Below are 20714 nucleotides of genomic sequence, written 5' to 3'. Positions count from 1 at the left end.
AAGGAGACCAATTTAGAAAGTACTGAACAATGTTGCATTCTATTAATAATGTTTCAAGCTGCTGCTAATTATTGTGATGTTGCCTCATGTGTTGAACAAGCTCTCTTCTGCTGTGGTTGTTGTTATCCAAGTGGGTTTTCTTAACATTCTGAAATACCTGGTTGGAAGCACAGTTACGAAATGTTTCCTCTTTTTCTGTTTAGCTGTAACTGCAATTCACAGCCTCCAAACCCAATTAAAATCGCAGTGGCTGGAGCCCAGAATTACCTCAGCGCTGTATTGAGGCTCTTTGTAGAGCAGCTGTCTCACAAAACCCCAGACTGGCTCGGCTACATGAGATTTTTGATCATCCCTCTAGGTAAATAAGGAACTATTTTTCTTCATAGAAAGATGAATGGATTAAATGTGATGTGTTCCCTCAGGAGCAGCCTTCCTGAAAGCTTCGGCTAGGTATATGGCTGTTAAATGAGGCAAATGTCATGCTGTTAGAGTGTTGTGTAATGCTTGTGTTACTGCTCTTGCGTGAGTGAATTTCATCTTTACGTTCCTGATGCCAGAGTCTGCTTGTAAACCTTTCATTTGAAGGAAGAGGTTGAGTACTTCCTCCCCACATGGGGCGGCTCTTATGTATCCTTTTATCATGGTACATTGAATACATAGAATAATGTTCTAGAAGCCTTTTCTCTGGCTGAAATCTTGAATTCATTGGGCACTGTGTTTCCCAAAGCAGTGACTGTTCTGGCCTCCCTGAGGCTGATACAAAAAATGTTTATGGAGGAGGGAGGGTTGAAAAAAAATTTTTAAAGGCTCTGAAACTGCTGAGAGTCCAAATTATTCAAATTACGTGTATCTTTTGACCTTTCCTCTGTGCTGTTCTTGGGTTTTTCCCTCAGTTTTCCAGCACTTTTTCTGCCCTTCCAGCAGCTCAACAAGCCTGCCTGGCTGGAAAGTTATCCAGCTTGGATCACTTGTGTTGAGTAGAGACAACTGATAATAATGTTAGGGATCTCGTAGTCAGAAATGTGAGGAATGTCGTAGCAGTGAGGCCTTGGGAAGCCAGCTGGTCACTGATGCTTGTGGGCAGGGGCATCTGGGCAACGTTGGTGTTCCAAGGGTGTGATGCCAGAAGCTGGTCTAGTTTGGAGGCTTGGATTGTGTGAACAGGGCACTTAAGTGGTGTAGGCAACCAAAAATTTGAAAAACACTTTTTCTCTGTATTTTTCTGGTCTTCTAGGTTTTGGGACCAGCTGATGGCAGTTGCTGTAGCGGTCAGAAGCTGCTGCCTGGCACCATGAACAGTAGGGGGTTAGGCTGTCAATTCAGCGGTGCGATTTGCAGAAGTCAAATGAAAAAGGCAGAGGAAGAGAGCTGGATCCTTCTGTAAGGGGGAGGCATTTTGTTTCCAAAGTGGTTGGCAGGAAGAGGAGAGAGCGCCCTTTAGGGGGTAAAAACAAAAAGAAATATTTCTGCAGGGTTAAATGCGCTTTGAATGAGAGCCTGTGTGACTGAGGACTTTGGTCCTCACATGCTGATTGTCTCTCAGCCTCAGAAGAGTTTTCTGTCCTGCAGTCTTTAATTGTCTGAAAATATTCTCTCTTTGAAAGTGCAACACAAGATTGAGCTAGTGTGGTTTGGGTTGTTTTTTCAATCTTAAAACTTTCTTTTGTAATTAAAAATAAAAAGAAAGAACAAAGCACTTTGATAATGGACCTGGTTCAGAACTGTGAATGCTTTTCAAATGTACTTTAAATATAGAAACTTCTCTAACAGGGCCTTTCCCATAGAAGGCTGCAGTATTTCCTGATCAGATCAAGTGCTTATTTCTGGCCAGCTTTCTGGCAGTTCATTAAAGTGACCAAGGAGCAATCTCTCTTTTCTGACAATTGAAAAAGCACCCAAGACAAAATAGTGACCATGCCGTAAACGTCTTAAAGGAAAAAGACTTTCTGCTGTTAGCAGCACCTTTGAAATGGGAATGGTGGAGTTTTTTCAAAAGTGCTTTACCTTGTTAGTCCACAACTGCACGCTGCAGTGACAGAAGAGTCAGCCTACAGTGGTCTGTTAACAATGAGGAATGCTTAGTGTCTGTAAGCACCTGTACTGGGAGGTTCGGTCCTGCTTCGTGCCTCTAATTCTATGGCTGAAAGACTCCTCTGATGGCCAAACCAGTGTATTAAACAACCGAAAAGGGGTAAATAACATAGAAAATAAGGTTGGGGGTTATTTTGGCTGTTTGGGGTTTTTTAGCATTTTATTTAGCTCCCATGGATAGAGCTTCTTGGGAGTGCTCGTATTTAGCACTTGTTTCCAACTACGTATACCGTGTGTGATATGTTTGCCCAGAATGTGGGAAAGCTTCTCCAGTGCACGGTGCAGAGCTGTTCCGCGTGCACTGTTGAAAACTCCACTGCAAAAGAAATGATGGGTTTGAAAGTAGCCATGATCAGGAGGGTCCAGGAGGAACTTAGGCTCCAGTCTCTAATGGTGATGAGGGGAGCTCAGAGAGACCTTCTGCTTGAACCTTTCCTGGAAATCTGGAAACCAGCACTGGTTTGGAGGACTGAGAAAAGACACTGGGAGGTTTTCCACCATGAGCTTTACTGGAGGATAGTGAGTATAGTTAAGCAACTGAGGTCTTTTTGGAAGGAATTGTCACATTACCAGTTACCAGCTGATGCAATCTCTGGAAGTGTGGCTTGATGTGAGAATTTGGTATGCAGGAAGGATGAAAAGAAGATGATTAGGAGGAACTCTGGGACTACTTCATGGCTGACGGTAAATGTTACAGGACTCCTGCAGAGTATGGCTGAAATATGGTGGCTGGAAAGTGCAATCCTGCCACACCTTTTCTCCTGTGTAGAAAAACTGGAGAGGTAGTTGCAAGAGCAGATTGTCTGGTTGGGGACACATGTGGCCTAAAATGAAGGTAGCAAATTTTTGCCACCTCCCAGGGCAGAGTTTGTCACTTAAATGCTCTTCTGTTCAGTCTAAGTATGAAGTCAAGTCTCCATCCAGGGCTGCAAGCTGGAGGCAGGAGACACAAACTTTCTGCAAAGAGGTCTGTCCATGCTCACAGAGCAGCCATAAGGCATAGCTAGAGCAAGCAGGGACCTGACGCATATGCCAACATTCAGTGGGGACGGTAATCCTTGGACTCTGCCTTCTGTCTTTAGTTACAGCCTATTTATTGAACTTGTTGTAGCCCTTCTCCACCGGTTAAACAAGCCTGCCTGGGTTGTTTTCCCTGGCTGGGGACATTTGCCTCTTCTTACTATTGCGAAGCAGCTGTGGTGTGTGACTGGTGTTTGGAGGAGGGGGCCCGACTCCTCTTGGCAGAGGTGACCTGGCCGTGGTGTGCGCGCTGCAGCCTGTGGGCAGGAAAGGCTGCTGGGGACGCAGTTTGCAAAACTGAGAGGCTGAAGTGGGGAGCCATAGGGCCTCTGTGTCTTCCAAATAATTTCTTTCCTCAGCAGTTTCCCAGTCCTGTTTTCTTTGGCTTTTTAAAATTTAAGTTGGCTGGGGAAAGGGGGAGGTATCACTGAAAGATAGCAGTGGTGTTGAAGTAGTCTCTCTGCTGGGAAGTCTTTTTGCGTGCTCTTGTAGAGGTAAGATGGACTAAATTACTTGGGTTTAATTGAAGAAATTTGTGGGATGTCTAGTGTAGTTTTGATTTTGGAATTTAATTTCTCACCGATAAACACACTTGTGTTCAGTGCTGGGAAGAACTACTCTCATGTTTTCCTTTCTTTCTTAGGCTCTCATCCAGTGGCCAAGTATCTGGGGTCTGTAGATTATAGATATAACAACTTCTTCCAAGATCTAGCCTGGAGAGATCTGTTCAACAAACTTGAAGCACAGACCACTGGTAAGACCATGTGTCTGTCTGGCCTGTGTGGGATGAAAGGCTTGAATGAGTAATTTTAGCAAAGGTCAAGTAAATACAAGAGGAAGCAGACAAATGTTTTTTTTTCCTCTTTTCTCCTTGCTCCACCGCATTCCCTTTTCAGATGCTGACCTTTGTATGTCCTCCACATGGTGGTTTGCAAACAGTTGTTGGCTCCCAGAGGTGCTAGCTGCCTCAGAGTCACGCTGTTTTTACCTAGCTCTCAGCTCTGTTCTTTGATGTGGAGGTCTCGCTACCAAGTTCAGTATATTGCTTTCTTTGGCCCTTCAGAATCTGTCCAGCCTCAAAGATGTGGAAAACTGGAAATGAACTTCTGTCAGTTACGCGTGAGAATGACCTTGACGTTTCTCAAGTCTGCTGGCAGGATCTTTCTTATTTAAAAAGAGTTTTGTTCTTCACCAGTGTTGTAACAAATGGGAGCTGCCCTAGGTCAGATCAACAAGTTCCTACTCTGATCTGAGCCTGTTCTAGGTCAGGATAAAGCCTTACCGTGTGTTAAAGTACTAATTTGCTTAAAATATTAATGCTTACCACTTTTCCATCCGTTCCTTCAAGAACGGAAAGAAACAGGAGAAAGGAGGATTTGCATTTGACGTTTAGGGCTACGTGGAAGCTTGAGACTTGACCAAGAAGGGATTCTTTCATGGCAGCGTATCTCGTACAGAAATTTCACTAGAAGGGAGAAGTTTTGGTGGTTTCAGAGCACTGTGTGCATGGGGAGGTTGCAGTGTGGTTCTCCTGTTGGAATTGCAGAGTGCCTGAGGTCTGCCAGGATGCTCGTGGAAGCCCTCTAGCCATGAGAGGAGGAGAGAGACACCTCTTCACAGGTGATTTTTCAGAGCCTTTTCCAGCAGGTGAGGACTTGGCTGGACAAGACCCTGGGCAGCCTGTTCTGAAGGTGAAGTTAGCCCTACTGGGAGCAGGAGGCTGCACTGGAGATCTCCTAGTGTGCCACCCAGCCTACGTTTTTCCTTGATTCTAAGACCGTGGAAGAACAGGTGTCTGAAACTGGTTTCTTTTAATTCTTTCCTGCTCTTGAAAATGCAGACAAATGTCAATACAGACCTGATTTTTTTGTGGCTGGGTTGGGAATACTTCATTAACTATCGAAATCCAGCTCAAGAGCCGTATCTGTTCTTTAGTTGGCTGTACGCTGCAGCCCTTGTTTTCTTATAGCATGCAGGCAAATAAATGCAGCCTCATTTTTGTGCAGTCCAGATCTTGTAGAATTCTCCATTTTCATCTGCAGTGAGAACTGCACAGAAAACCCATGATGGCATAAGAAGATCTGGCAAAGAATCATAGCTCTTCACAGTTCACTGTTCTGATTCAAAGAGTCTCGGTTAAAATGCTGTTAAGGTATGGAAGAGCCTGGTGAAGGTCACTTGTGGTCCCTTGATGTCACAGTTGAGGCTCTTTGCTTGAAACCAAAGAAAAATGGAAGGCATTTAGGAAATGTCTTCCTGTCAACTTGAATCAAACACAGTCTCACAGATCTGAAGCATACTTGGCACTACACACGTGATCGTTGCGTTCTCCCAACCCTTGCGTGGCTCTGTCTTTTCCGTTAACTCAGCACAGCCATGAGTTTTTTAGCACATCAGATAACCCAAATGCCAGTGAGAGCAGAGCAGCTCGCCAAGACCCTGGGAGAGGTGGCTAGGCACTTTCATCAGCAGATATGTACAGTCAAGGTACAAAAACGTCTGAAGCTGACTCTGGACAGGTACACATTTTCAAAGAAAAGCAATTTACTGACTGTATTATGGTTATTTTATATTCGTTAACGCTGCGTACAGATGTCTGTGTATCTAGCGTGCCTTCCTAATGTTTTTACCTTGGTGCTCTTGCAGGATGTTTGCTTTTGGTCAGGCAGCTGAACCGTGCTCAGAGCTTCCTTTGGAAGGTGCAGTTCAGATGGAGCTGGCTGGGTACCATCAGCTGCTTGGCTGAGCAAATGGAGGACAGTGCTGGTGATGGTTTGAGAAGTCACTTACATTGTTTTCTCTCTTTGTTCTACTGCAGTTCCAGAAACGCCTGATGTTGTCTCCCGGATAACACAGTATATAGCAGGGGCAAACTGTGCACACCAGTTGCCCATTGCTGAAGCGATGCTGACGTACAAGCAGAAAAGGTATGTCACTAATGTAATATTGACTTTCCAGAGCAAACATCAGGTTGAAAGGAAAGTGCTTTTCTCATCTTGTGTGCCAGCAGCCTTAAAATCACTCCAAGCTGCAACCACCTTGGGAGCCTTACGGTAGCCTGTGCCCAGTGATGTGTCCCACGTAGGTAACACTGAATCTACAGCAGTGCGGTTACTTTTAAGTGCACTATTTCTTTGAAGGTATGAGAGGTCTGGGGAAGTGGGGACTAGGCAGGATGGGGGATGGACAGACGATAGCTGCTTAGATTCCAGAGATCTCTTACCAGAGACCTCTCCCTTGCCACAGAGACCCCTTAGGTGTGTAAGACCAGATTGTGGTATTCTTCCCAAAAATATCTTTCATGAGACCTGGCCTTTTTACATCAGTGTGGAGGGATCTGAAACCCATTATTTTTGGAGCGTAAATAGCAGAGCTTCCCTCAGGAGAGACAAAATTCTTGTTGATTGGCAGTTGCAGGCTACCTGGACTCCTATTGGGGTGGGCTGACATTCACCAGGTTTTATTGCAACTTGTCCTAAGGGATAAGCGGCCTGTAGGAGGGAGGATTGGCGTCTGAAAACAAGGTTCAGAGGTATGTAGAGCCTCATGTGGCTGTGGTCCGCGAAGAGCAACAACTGTCACTGAGGGGTAGAAGATGCATTGTTGCTGAGGCACAGAGGAAACTAATAGACTCCAGCTCACATCTGAGTAATTTCTGAGAGCAGGACGAACACTAAGCTCATGATTTTTCTCAGTTAGGGGCTAGCAATCTCCTATGAGGCATGGATGATGTTAGTTGTTAATTACTAGCCTTCGCATGTTATATCTGATCTTTCATTTTTGGACTTTTTTGGACATTTTCTCTGATCGGTGCCTCCTTGGCATAAGAACTGGGAGGGATTAAAGATGTAGGTAGAGTCACTTTTTTTTTCCTCTCTTTTTGGAAATGCTCATTGTATGTTGCTTTTCCATTCCTGTGTCTGCTCTACGTTATTTTGCAGAAATGATTCAGTAAAATTTAGCCTGTTCTTCATGCTCTCCTAGGAAAAGTATTTCCAGATTGGCTAGTCCCTTAAAAAGAGTGGATACTCTTCATGTATTTGTGAACTTGTGTAATGTTAACCTGATAAAGGTGAAGTCTGGAGAACCACAGAGTACTCGAAGCTCTTACTTTGGATCTTATAACGTGTTTGTGTGAAGACTCACCTTAGATACCAGTAGGGAGTTCAGGCACCCCTAGTGCAGTGTGAACCCCTTCTGATGGCTGCCTTGTTCTTTCTCTGCACCCTTTCAGTTGCTGGGTTCTGCATTGGTCTCCACTGCCTTCTCCATTCTGTTACAGGTTCTTTTTTGTCATTAACACACATTAAATCATTTTCTAATGTGCCCAGAAAGATCAATTTGATACTCTGTTGAAAAACATCTGAAATGTATTTCAGTAACACATGCACTTAGCCCTCCCAGCAGTGTGCATGACTGCTGTACCAAGCTGGTCTGATCCATTTGGATTTTAGACTCTTTGGACTTGGTGGTGCCATGCCTGAAGCTGTTAATAGGTTTAAACCAGTCTCAAACCCTGCTGAAGGTTAGTTGGAAGAGAGTTTGCCGAGACTGTCATACTCATGGAGTAGCCTGCAGTCTTTTAGTATCTCTGTTGTGTCCGCTTTAAAATAGCTTCTACTTTCAGCTAAGTACCCCGCCAGCAAACTGGAGAGTGAGTGAGAGGACAAGCTCTCCCATGGACTGATGGCCAGTTATCTCCGTGGCTTTCTTTAGAAATGCAATTCTCTGTCATTGGCAGCAACTTAGGGGAGGGTATTGTGAAAAACAACACAGAAATGTGTCTCCATTAGCGGTATCTAAATGAATGCATCACTTTGTTGTAAGTATAATAACATATTTATCTTTCTCTTTGGTTGCTTTCTGAAAAGGAAAAAGAGCTTTCATTTTGATTTTACCATAAGGTATCGGTTCCTTTTAGGTTCCCTCTCCCGTCTCCCATCTCTTTCCCCATGAACTGGTCTTTTGTGCCTTGTTTAACAGTTCTTGCAGGTCTGGGATGCACAGTTTGTGCTTTAAGTTAATTTCTGCTCGCTGCTTTGAAATTATGGCATCTGCTGATAGAACACATTGTTGAAAATGACTGCTCTGCCTTTGGACCACACATACAGCTTCCCAGGATGTAGATTGAATGGGAGTTAAGGGGTTATTGAGAGAGAAGCTTTGAGCAGTAAAACACGGAGGAGGAAGGGGTGTTTTTTTCCCTTCTTCCTAGTCATCAGAGGATATAGCATAGCTCTAAAAGAATCAGGACTGACCAAAGGCTTTTCAGTTCCTGTCTGTTGGAGCTGGAGTGCTGTAAGTGGCACTCAGTGGCTCAGGTTGGGGTTCAGCTGTGCAGTGCCTGAGTGCAGACCAGCAAATCTTCTCTCTGTAATATGAAAACTGAGGACTGGTCTCTTACTGGCAGGCTATCCCAAATGCATGGGACTTCACGGAGCTTAAGAAAGAGAAGGCAGATATATGCTAGCAGTGGAGTTAGGCTCTCTGAGCTGCCTCCAAGACCCCCTTGCTCTGCAGGTTCCCCCGCTACAAATCATTTGATTATTGGACGTTGTTTATTTTGCCCTCAGTTCATGAAGGTGCTGCAGCTCCCTGTCCCTTGAGAGCAGAGGTGAACGTCTTCGCCAAGGCCAGCTTTCAAGGCAGTGATCCATGTAGAAACAGCAGTGCTGCCTACAATTTCATTGCAATTCAAAGCTCCCAGTAACCTAGCATTTGCTCTGTTAAACAAGCCGTAGCGGTCCAAGGAAAGCCAAGCCAGTCTTTAGGACGTAGCTGTATGTGGTGAGCTGCTTTATAACTTTATTGCCAGCTATCCCTATCTTGACTTACCTCCGCTCTCCTTCCTGTAGCCTTGTTCTGTTTGTCATGGCAAAAGGTTGGCGCATGTATTGCCTGTGATGGACTGCAATGGTGCGAAAGCTTGATCCCATTCTTTTGGAACATCTGCTGACCTTACCTGACATCAAGGGGGCTGGCTTTGAGGAAGGGGTTCAGGAAGGAAATGAATTGCCATTTCAGCTCCTCTGCGTTACACTGGGTGACTGACTTTGTGAGCACTGGGAGAGTTACTGGTTGCTGAATTGTCAAGAAACACTGCAGTCCAGTCAACACCTGGGGAGCTAAGACCGTGGTGGCAGAGGTGGGCCTCTCACTAGGAGGGGTGTTTCATTGATGCTGATACCTCTCTGCATTGCTTTCTTGAATGAAATCCTGCGGTATTTGAGATCTGAGACTTGACAGACGCCTGTTCCCAGCGTAGCTGGATTGCTCATCAGTTCTGTGAACCTGGGCTGGTGTCACCCACTGTAATTCAGCGTCCAGCACAGCTCATGTCATACGGCTTCTGGATAGCCCTTGCACGAACCTAGGGAGCAGCTTGGCTTTTGGAAATGAACGCATTGCTCACTTGTCAGGGTGAGGGCTGGGTCATTTCCTACCTAGTTTCACATTTGCTAAAAGCTCTTCACTCGTGTTGTAGAGCACTTCCCCAACTCTTGCTCCCTGGAGCACAGGCGCCTTGGGTTGGAGGGTTCCTGAGCAATAGGAGCTGGGGGTAGCACTGTTTTCTGCCTGCTGCATGTCTCTGAGGCTCTGCAGGACAGCAGCTAGGCAGAGTCCAGGTCACTTCTCTCAGTTCTGCTTCTAAAACACACCCTGCAGCGGTTGCTGAACATGAAGATGGCTAGTGAGGATGAACCCGGTCCCTCCTGTGGCTCAGCCGTGCCCATGTCATTTGGCTGGTTGCTACATGAACCTCCCTGGACAGCTGGCGGAAACAATAACAGGAGTTTATTTGTGCCCCTTGCCTGGCAGAACAGTGCACCAGAGGAGAGTCAAGGCTCAAGAAGTGTTGGACGTCCTGTTGAACATGCCCAGCCTGCTGTAGGAACATGAAGGGTGCTGGATGGGAGTTTCCTGGAGAAGCAAAGAGGCGTCTCATCTGATGTGTTGTGGGGATTTGGAGTTGCTTTGTCCCTTTGTTTGATTTGACCGAGGGAGACTTGGTGGAACAGGGACAGCGTTAGCCAGCAGGATGCTGCACTTGCCCAGTGGGAAGGGCAGATGCTTCATACCCAAGACAAACCTTGGAGAGCTGTTGGTAGCCCTGGCCTGAAATGGCTTAGAGGCCTGCTAGTTCTTCAGTGATAAAGTCCCCTCTCTCCTGCTGCCCCTCTGCAGGACTTGCCTGGATTAAAGGTAGTACCTGAGACCCTGCTGCTAGGAAATCACAGGTGTTTGGCTTCATTTGCAACTGGTTTGGGTTGCTTAAATTTTAAAGGAAGTCTTACTGAAAGGCTAGTAACTGGCATAACTGCTCTCGGTGATTATTCAGTCCCTCTTACTGTAATGTCAGAGCGCTTTGCAGCGTAGTTTGTACTTTGGCCCAGAGGTGAGAGAGGTTATTATTTGTCCTGGTGAGATGCCTGCTTCTCCTTTGTAAGAGTCCTAAACCATAGAAATCTGGCTCTTTGTCTTTTGTTCAATCTGAATTGATTTCTTGGGGTAGGGAGGGAGCCTGCAAGTCCATTTCTGGACAGTTTGCCTTTGAAGAACTGATTGCAGATGGATGGATTTTGCCCAAGCAAAAAATAGTAATTAGACAACTCCCTACGCCAGTTTAATATTTTCTTTCTAGCCTCTCTGCATAGGTCTGGTTTTCGGTTTCCACCGGATTTTATTATTTTTTTTCCTCCCCAGAATTACAGAGGTGAAGTATCAATAACAGTGTTAAAAATTACAAACCAGGGTCAGCTCTGGCTTTAAACTGTAACTGAGATACCAGGGCCTTCCGGAAGCCCTATGGATAAAACCAGTGCCCTGGGCATGGCGGGGGGGAAAAACCTCTGCAGCCTGGGAATCTGTGCAGCCTAGGCAGTACAGGGGAGCTGCCGTTCCAGGGACAGGGGATATTTTAGTTGCAGGGTTGCGGTAGGAGGAATGGGAGGGAGACCGTTAGGAAGGTGAAAGGATTCTGGATTCATATTTTGGGATCCTGAAGGACAAGAATTGGGGAAGATCATGAAAGAGGAGAACAAGCACAGTTATCTCATCTTTCCTTTCATCCACATGAAGAGCAGCTGTTTTGATAAGCTGCATTTTAAGAGGCACATGTGCAAGATCTGAGTTCCCAAGAGGATGTGTGACAGGACTAGACTGACTGAGCTGAAATCCAGCTGGATTGCTTCAGGAAGTCTGTGCATCATTGTCAGCTGTGATAAATGGTGACTGAAGCAAATGATTTGTGTCAGAATTGCCCCTGTGCTCCCCTCAGTGGGAGTCTGAGCTCCTAGGAGGAAAAAGAATGAGTTTTCTGCTGGAGCTGGGCATGGTTTGTTTTCTGACAGCTCAGAGCCAAGCCGTCCAGTAGCTGAAAGATGACTAGGCGACTGTTGTGCTTCCCTCACTTGGTCGGTGGGACTCGCTTTTGCCTGCTTGCTCAGCTCGTGGAGCTGAAGAAATGAGAAGAAAGCTGAGCCTCTGTTCTGTGCTTCTTCCAACAGCTCTGTGGATTTCTTGTCTCCCTTCGCAAAACTGGAGCTGGGAATGTCATGTTTGTAGGAGGTTTATTTGCTGGGGGGCCTGCAGCCATGTTTGGAGGGATGTGACCTTTTCTGGCTTCCAACACAGCATCAGGGATTCTGTTATTTTGTCATGTGCTTCGGGGGAAGAACGAAGGTGCAGTGCCTGGGGTTGTGAGGTAGGAAGGGAGCAAAGCCCCTGGGTTTGCCTTAGGGATGAGTAAGCAGAGCCAAGCCAAAGTGAGAAGCGATTTGCAAAAACACACTCTGCTTTGGACCAAGAGGGAGCTCTGGCTGAGGTGTGTTTTCTGCGGTTCTATGCCATTCTTTTCATAGGGCTCAGAGGAAACTGTCCAGCCTGTGCTAGTCACACAGGGGATAACAACCTTTGTGCATTTGCGTTTCTGACCTGTGCTGGAAACAGCACAGAAATACCTGCTGCCTGAAGTATTTGTGCTGCGCCCGGCAGTGTTCTGGATGAAGGCGATGCTTGGTGGTTTTTCTCTGAACATTGTAGTGCTTCAAGCACTGAGGGATGCACAAGAAGGGAAACGTGAGATATCGCGATGTTTGTCTGCTTCCTACCTGTTGCCTGTGCTTGGCCACTGAGAAATGTGTTGTGTCTTGCCCATGAAGTCACTTCCACTGCTGAGCTGTAATTCTTCCGAACACGTGGATGTGCTCCTGCAGTCATCTCCTCACCCTGTGGATCCACCTTCATTTTTGTTGCCCTTGAAGGGAGCAGGGGCTTTGCAGGCCCTCCTAGCCTGCCTTTCTCCTTGCTCAGGTCTTCACTCTCTTGTCTTTGCTGAGTTTCTCCCTAATTCCTGCTAAGTTCTACTGTAGCCTTCACTGCTGGCCCTTCTCTACCTTCTGGCTTATGAATCCTGCGCAGGGCCAGAGCAGGGAGGGGCTGCTGCCTTCCTGCTTTCAAAATGTGTGTAGCATTGTCTCCAGCTATTTCTAGGACATGGTGTGTGTTTTTTCGGTTTGGTTTAGCTGTTTGCTGTTCCACCAGTCTTGATCTACCTGGTGTGCTCTGGTGCCCAACCTCTCTAGCGTCCCTGTCTAAGGACTGCAAGCTCCCAGTGGCAAGGAACATGTATCTGTGTGCGTGCGTGTGTGTGTACGTACTTGGTAGTGCTGTACAAATAACCTCGTGTCACGGCTTGTAACCCCGTGGCAGGCTAACTGCTTTAGCGATGCTGGGATTTGCAAGGTATGGCACATGACTCCAAAGGTGGGACGCGTGAAGGCCATGCGTGCAGAGCGCTTCAGGTACTAGTAAGTAACGCACAGTTCTCCGTGTTGTTGTGGCACAGATCCATTTCCTTGCAGTAGGAGGTTGTGTGTCTGTAATGACTGCCATGCCATTAAAGCATGTTTCTCTGTCAAGCGCGAGGGAGGGAGGAAGAGACCTTTCCCCCGAGAGATGTGCAGCAAGCTGCGTGCTCTTCCCCACCCGTGCAGATTCCTAGCGTGCTGGCAAGGGGCCTTGAGAGGAGCCATTGGACTGGCGCTTGCATACTGTCCATCCCTGCTGCATGCTTGAATGCGACATATGAAGTGAGTATTGTGCCCCGTGTGGAAGCAAGCTGTTAACAACTCTTTTCTCTTTGCCTTTAGCCCTGATGAAGAATCTTCGCAGAAGTTCATTCCCTTTGTCGGGGTGAGTGTTCTTAGCTACACTGTCTCCAGCCAGCTAGAATATGGCCACAAGTGTTCACCCAAACTTATGTGGTTCTGGGGTGGAGCAGGAGCACTGGGTACTCTAAGGAAGAGTGCAGCATGAGCATCTGATGGTTGGATGCCACTGCCTGGTACACAAGCAAACCTCTAAGATCCCTCAACAAACTACAGGCTGTATTTTACTTTCAAAACATCTGGCTTGGGGCAGCTCTCTGCTGTGTGCTGCCAGCACTGAAGCAGGCTCCACCGTAGCCTTGCTTTTGCCCTGTTCATTCTGGACAGAGAAGAGCATGATGGTGAAGTGCTCTGACGATCCACAGCCTGTCTTTGCTGCAGACCAAAGCACCTAGTTGGTGGAGAATTGCTGCTAGGCCACATGTGGAGGAAGGTGGTGTGTTCCTAGAAATCTGATTTCAGGGTTGCTGTGCCCAGCATTGCCCTGGGTGATTGATTTGGTCAGATTTGCTATTCCAGTGTCAGTCCTTTGCGTGGTGTCATGAACGATACCAGTTGTCTTGATATCCCATCTACTGCTGGGAAGTGGAGAGTACATCCCACCAGGGAGATCATTTATACCACTGTTAAGTTTGAGTGTGAGGCAGTAGCTATTTAATGCGTTTTATCATGTGAATATACTTGGGATAGTAGTCCCTAGATTTTCCTCCTTTCCTTATCTTTAAATGTTCCCAGCTGTGGTGGTCAAGTGCAGAGCATCTAGACAGGGGTGTGTTTGTGCTTCTCTGTATTTTGCGCACTGTGTACTTTCCCTTTTCTAGCTTCCTTCCCCATATTTGATCATGCTCTTCAATTCATTGAGGTCTAAATACAAAGTCATTGACCTGTGGCCAAAAGGATATCCCCTGACTGCTCTTCAGCTACTGGATGTCCTCTTCATAGTTTTTGATTCTCTCTTGTAGCTTCTCTTTCTTGCGTGTTGGCTGTCTTGTTCTGCCTTCTCTGTGTTAAGCTGACTTGTGTGTGTTCCCATTTGTATCTCTGTCAGTGCGTCAGGGCTAAGCTGAAATCGCAAGGCATTTAAAGAGCTTAGTCTCTCTTGCCCTCAGGCTGACCCTGCTTTCACTCTGGTCTTTTCGGAACGAGAGTGTCTCTCTGCAGTGTTCCTGAGACAGCAGTCTGCTTGAAGGAAGTTTGTTGAAGGAAAGATGTCTTCTGCAAAAGTGGAGAGACCCATCTTCCTGATTTTTTTTTTTTTTTTTTTTTTTCCCCCCTCACTGATGAGCTTTGCTGTGATCTTGTCCCTTCCATGAACTGCGATTTGCTGGTGAAGAACTGTTATGAAACAGCTGTTTCACCTTTCCTGATAACATGAACAGCCCAGAAGGGTTTGGAAGCTCCTGGTCTTGTCTTGCTAATATCTGCTAGGCTCTGCAAAGCTTTTCTCTGGGGCTGATTTAGTTCAGTGTCATGTGCGAGCAAATGGGGCTCAGAGTGTTCGTCCAGTTGCTCTAAAACTATTGTTGTCCTGACACGATCAATGCTTTTCCAGTCTGGATTTGATTGTCTGAAAGTAGGAAGAGCAAACAGCTCTGTTCTGTGCACAACGCTGCCAAGCCCCCAAAAAATCTTGCCTTGAAAGTGCAGGCTGACTTCCTATGTCAGCTGGTGGTGAGGGTCAAATCAGTGCTGGTTCTGAAGTGTCTCTGACACAGTAATTCCACGAGAGGGACATCTGAAGAGACTCTGAAAGACCAGTTGTAGGTGTCTCACAAAATCTGAGATAGCACATGAACACTGAAGCTCTTTAGCTGCAGCCTGCTTGGAGCTGTTAGCCAAGGAAGAGAGGGAGCCAGCAGCGTTTGGGTGTGACTCCTGATGCTGGCTGGATTCTGTTGGCTTTCAGGGTGCAAAAACCGATGCCCTGCAGTTGGGCTATGCAGTCTCTGACCCAGAAGTGTGCAGGGCAGTGCCGTCGTGCTCAGCCAGGCTCTGAAGTGTTGAGAGCAGAGCCACAAGGGGCCACTTGGGCGTGAAAGCTAGGGTCATCGGGTGGTGAGGCTCCTGGCTGTGCGCTTGCATTGTGCTGACAGCCAGTTGCCAGGAGAGTTAACAAGATGCGCCTCCTTCCTGAAGGGAAAGGAGACTGGCTGCTGCAGTGTTCTGGATGGAGGCGTTATTGGGACTGCAGCACTCTCGAGCACCTCGCTGAGTAGAGGGAAGAGTAAGTATTTAACCTTGTTTTCCTCACGTGTGTCTGAACTCGAGTATCTCCAGTTAGCCAGCAAGGAGGGAAAGGCCAGAAGGTATTTCGTCTGGCTTGCAGATCAAGGTGGCTGAGGGCAGTTTTCTGTGTTGCTTGTTCTTCCCCTAACTCTTCTGCCTCGCCTCCTCTTGCTCACAGTGCTTGCAGTCTGTGAAACATCTTCTTGGTGCTTAACTTGTACAGCACAAATGGCTGCCGGACTCCAGAGCCAGATTCATTGCTCTTTGGATGGAGACTGGGCAAACTGAGCTGCAGCCGCCTTCTCCCAGGCCGGTGCCCCCTCAGGGAGCCTCTGCACACACTGCTGAGTTCACGATGGCTTTTCCAAGACCGGAGCTAACAGAGAATCCACCAGAGAGCCTGGCAGCTCTCTTAAGTGTTGGCTGTACACCCCCACACACCTCCAAACGGTGCAGAGGTTTTTTGCTTCTAATGATTAGTTCTTTTTCTTGATCCCATAGCACAGACATGTGCTCCCTAGAGATGTGGTTTAGACGTGGTCATGTCTGAACTGAACAGTCTTCTGTTTTCAAATTAAATAGACTGTGTGACATCACTCCTCACTCTAAAGAAGGTTTTATTGACTTGAGATCCCTTTGCGGCTCTTTCCCATTTGTCAACATTTATACAGGGTGTAGGCATTAGCCCTGGATACAGGTTTCTTAAGGACCTTAGGAAGGGTCTGTCCTCTGCGGTGTCAAGAATCATGATCCCTGGTACATTAGTAGATTATTGCTACAGAAGGTCCCTGCCTTTATATCGCCAAGGGTCATTTAATTTTTCTAGGCATCACATGTTCTTGGGAGCTTGTGTTTGTAGCATTTATTGCCAGTGGTATTTATCATTAACCTAAATGTAATAGCTGGTGATTGACCATATTGGAACACATTTGTATCCTTATTATAGTGTGGTTGGGATCGTTCTGACCTGTCTGTGTTTATCCATGTCTGTGTCCAGCGGCTTTGCTAAGAGCTTTATCTTCTTTGCTGGACACTTCCCTTTTTTTTTTTTTTTTGAGACCAGAAAACTCTGATCAGAAACTGTACTTTATTGCTTTTGTGGTTTCCTAATAAACCCCAGCTCTGCTGCGCCCTGGAAGTGGCCACACTTGTGCAGCGGAAGCAGTATGCCTGTAATTAGCAGGTGTATGAAAGCAATGCTAAAGGGATATTTAGATTCCTTTCTCCTCCCTGCCCTATTCCCACAGGTGTCCCAGAGAGGCACTGTAGTTGCCATAGCTTGGGGCTGACATGGGCTGTTCAGAGCTGTGCAGGTAACAGCTCTATAGGGTCTGTGCTGCCTGCTGTATAGGGAAGGGCTGCGAGCTGGTGTTGCGTGGTCAGGTGCTGCTGGGACCTGCCGGGCTCTTAGAAGATCCCACTTTTTAATATACTTTAATGCTGCTCTCACTGCAGGGGCAGTGCCAAGGGGAGTGTAGGGATAAGCTTGGTTTGGGGGTTCCCAAAGTTCGGGGGACTCCTGTTTCATAGAGCTTTTTTGGTTTACTCCTTCTAGGTGGTGAAGGTTGGAATAGTGGAACAATCTTCTGCAACATCAGGTAACAAGCATCTTGTGTGTGCTTTCTGTGTCGTACAGGTGGTGGGAGCCTGACTTCACAGGCTGAACAAACTTGTTTCTTACTGATGTCTTGGAGTTTTGTAAGGTGGAATTGGATTTTATTAGTTCCCTTAGCCTGGACTGCTAGCAGCTGTCCATAGAAAGAGAGGCCTCCCTCTTGAAAGACGCCCTTTTTCTTGCTACTTTACAGGGAGCTTCAGGCCAGCTGGAATTCCCACACCCTCATCAAGGGAAACTCCACTCATATGCAAACACCCATTTTTCTTAGGTGCGGTGGATTCCTTGCTGTGGTTATTTGAGGTTCCTGCTCCAAACTGGGGAGGCAGTTCATCAGAAGTTATGCCCGTCTCCCCACGCTGGGCCTAGTTGCCTAATAAAATTACTCTCAAACATGTGCCGAACTCCGGGACAGGCAACCAGTCTTCCAATTCGACAACGAAATTTAGACCCAGTTTTTTAATGGGGGAGTGCAAAGCTGATTTACATGATACTGCCTGCTTATACATGTGGACATAGTGTAGTACTCTTTTATCAATGTGAACTTGTTTTCTCCTCCTTCATGCACACTACTAGTCAGGAATATTTTTTTCCTCATCTGTTGGGATTGTTTCTTACATTGCTTCACTCTTAAACCCAGATTGCTGTGGCCTGGGTCACACATAGGTTTGAGGCAGGGGGCAGCCCTTCTGTGGGTTGCTCCTTGCTCCCACAGTCTTCCACCACCCCAGAGAGCCAACATGAAGGGAATGATGCCTTGGTTGTGGAGGGTGAAAGCAGAGGGAAGAGGGAGATCCCTGTGGTCAGCCCAGAGGTACTGGATTCTCCAAGGAGGCTTGGAGCGGTGCTGCCCTGCGGGGGTTGCAGGGGAAGGTTCCCCAGCAGGGATCGATGGGCTGGGCTCTGACTGTGCAGGAGGCTCGAAGTCAGCTGGGAGCAAACCCTGGGATAGCAGATGCCAGGTGGGGAGCCCAGAGGAGTGTGAGTGTCTGTGCTTGCCTCTTAAACCACAGGACTTTGTGTTGGAGTAAGCGTGGAGGTGGTCAGAACTGATGGGTTAGCTGATCTCTTGGTTGAGTCTGAGTAAAACCTGTGCAGCAGGAGCGTGAGCGAAGAGACTGAGCTGTATCCCAGTGTGTGTGTGTGTGTGTGCTGGGCTGTGAGATGAGGTGAACCCAGACAAACAGTTTGACTTCTTTTCCACAAGGTGACTCTGATGACGCAGCTCCCTCAAGCTCCAGTGTCCTTTCTTCTACCCCACCTTCTGTGTCTCCTGCTGTGAAAGAAGCCTCCCCCACACCACCTTCCTCACCGTCTGTCACAGGCAGCTTCTCATCCCCAAGGTAAAGCACGTTTTGTCTCCTTTATAGTTCCCTTGACTGTCTGACATACATGAGAGAGGAAAACGGTTCTAAAGGAAAACCCATAGCTCTGCTGTCTTCCTCCCTAGTAAACACTTGAAGTTTTCACCTTTTCCCCTTGACCTCTTTTGCCTCTGGAGTGACTGTGTCCTTGTTGGCTGACAAGGAGCTGGGGAGGGCAGAGATCATCTTGCACCCGATGGGAAGGCTGCGCTTCTCAAGGGTAGACACATTTGAACTATGAGGGGCAGCCTTGCTTCTGACAGTCCAGGAGAAACCCTGATTCTGTTGAGCCATTGTGGCAGCCTGTTTGGGAGGGTTTGTGTTCTCTATCTGTTGGTAATTTTCCCTTTGAGACTGGATTCTCTTGGGGAGCTATGAAGCCAAAAAAAATACTGACCCTAATACACGTGGGTGCTAGCCAAATCCATCACGATTCTTATGTTTTTAAGGACCAAGCAAGTGTAAGATCAGAGTGACTCTGTGGAAAGAGCAGCCTTTTTCTCTGTGAGGGGAGAGCTGACAGTTGTAAGGTGGCATACTGGGATTGCCATTCCCATTCATGCATGTGCCTGAAAGGATATCAGAACAGCAAGGAGATGGCACCTGTAGGCAGCATGAAGCTCTGGCTTAGCTGAAATGTTTAGGGGCGAAGGGAGGAAGCCCCTAGAAAACTGCCAGTAAAGAATTTCCCTGGGTCAGGACTCTCATGTTGCTGTACAAAATGTTGGTGTAGCTGCCTAACGCTTTGTGTGCGCCCAGGAGCACGTGGTGAAGTTAAAGGTTCAGGAGAATTAACAAGATCAAGGTGACAGAGCACTATCGTTGTGAGGGGAGACTAGCATCGCTTGGACTCTGTGGTTTGGGGGAGGAGGGGAAAGAGGTAAGCCACTCGAGTTCTGCAGAATCATAGTGGTGGTGAATTTGTTGAATACTGAGCTACCAGTCACCAAATCATGCAGTGACACTGGCAAGAGGTCAGTTAGAAGGGAGGAAGGAAGGGGCTTCCGCCAACGGCAGGAAAGGCATGTTGGGACCCTGTCTGCCTCTGCTACTTCTGTAGCAGCAGGATCAGCAGATCCAAGAGGGGTTAGGCAGATTCACGGACAGCGGATCCCTTAATGGGTACTAAAGTATGTTTCAGGGATGTCACCTTTAACATCCCTAACCTTGTGATTGGCAGGCTGGGGAAGTCCAAGAGGATACTCTGCAGTTAGAGACTAGGCTTACGTGCTATCCCTAAGCAGCATCTCCTACTGTACCTGTTGGAGACAGAATGGGGACCTTTCCTGCTCACCCCAGAGAGCCTTGTGGGGACCTTTAATGTCTGACTACTTAAACTGGCCTAGGAGTTCCTTTTTAACAAGAGGAAATGGAAACATGGAAGTCCCAGTGCAGGAGGTGCCCGGCAACTGAAAGGTGTTAGTGGCTGTTAGCCTGTGCCAGGAGGCTCAGCTCCCCAAGTCCCTCCTGCTGGCCCCCTGCAGTTTGGTGGCAGGAGGCCTCTATCTGTCCCAGGCTGGTCTCGGCAGCAGCTGGCTGGCAGTGCAGAGAGCTGGGGGCTGTGCAGCCTCTGGAGAGCAGAGCTGTCTTCTCATGTGGCAGCTCTGTGTGGGCTTTCCGTGGGTGGAAGTGGTTCAGGAGCCTGTACCCACAAGAGTATAGGCTGTGAAAGTTATGAGGCATGGACGTGATATATTTGAAGTTGACACCCTGCCTCTAAAGCTGGTACTTTTTGGTTTCGTGCTGTGTGGTAAAATCATAAAGAAATGAGGAAGTTTAGGTTCAACATTGTTCCGTCTCCACTAATCTGTATGTGACAGCACAGGGGGTGGAGAGTGACCCAGACTGAAAGATTAAGCTATGTGTTTACCTGGGAGTGGAATAGAAAATCCTGAGGAGGCATAGTGAACATCAGAATGCTTTGTCTTTACAACTGAGATTACAAATGTAATGCAAAGAAGCCCTAAAATCCAAAGATGCATCTCCAAAATATCATCCTTAAAGAATCTCACTTCTGAAATTGCCCTGAGAACCCAAACCCTGGTTTTGGTGATCAAAGATGAACTCTGCTTTGCGGTCTGGCTTTCAGCTGAATAAATGGCAAAGAAAAGGAAATGATTTGCTGAGAGGACCTTAACGATGGGGCATCCTTGTTTTACCTTGAGAGTTTCTTATTAAACAGGCAGTGTTGAGGGATGCATATTTAACTTAAGATCACAGGTTCGTCTT

At 47.2% G+C, this 20714-nt stretch overlaps 1 protein-coding gene across 13 annotated transcripts in view; it reads left to right on the top strand.

Annotated features, from left to right (window-relative positions):
• Positions 1-20714, top strand: part of PACS2 (phosphofurin acidic cluster sorting protein 2) — an 83449-nt gene that overhangs the window by 52913 nt on the left and 9822 nt on the right. For 9 of the 13 annotated variants that reach the window (XM_037403726.1, XM_037403724.1, XM_037403723.1 and 6 more), the window contains 7 exons: positions 204-358; positions 3755-3865; positions 5930-6038; positions 7983-8015; positions 13263-13305; positions 17062-17104; positions 18329-18464. In XM_037403726.1, the coding sequence (XP_037259623.1) occupies positions 204-358; positions 3755-3865; positions 5930-6038; positions 7983-8015; positions 13263-13305; positions 17062-17104; positions 18329-18464 (630 nt within the window). The remainder of the gene's footprint in view (positions 1-203; positions 359-3754; positions 3866-5929; positions 6039-7982; positions 8016-13262; positions 13306-17061; positions 17105-18328; positions 18465-20714) is intronic. The other 4 variants (XM_037403733.1, XM_037403729.1, XM_037403728.1 and 1 more) reach the window with 1 other exon arrangement.

Source organism: Falco rusticolus, chromosome 11 (assembly GCF_015220075.1).
Source record: "Falco rusticolus isolate bFalRus1 chromosome 11, bFalRus1.pri, whole genome shotgun sequence".
In the NCBI taxonomy this organism is placed as follows: Eukaryota; Metazoa; Chordata; class Aves; order Falconiformes; family Falconidae; genus Falco; species Falco rusticolus.
The sequence above is the reverse complement of the archived record's forward strand: the minus strand, read 5'-3'. Positions and strand labels throughout refer to the sequence as shown.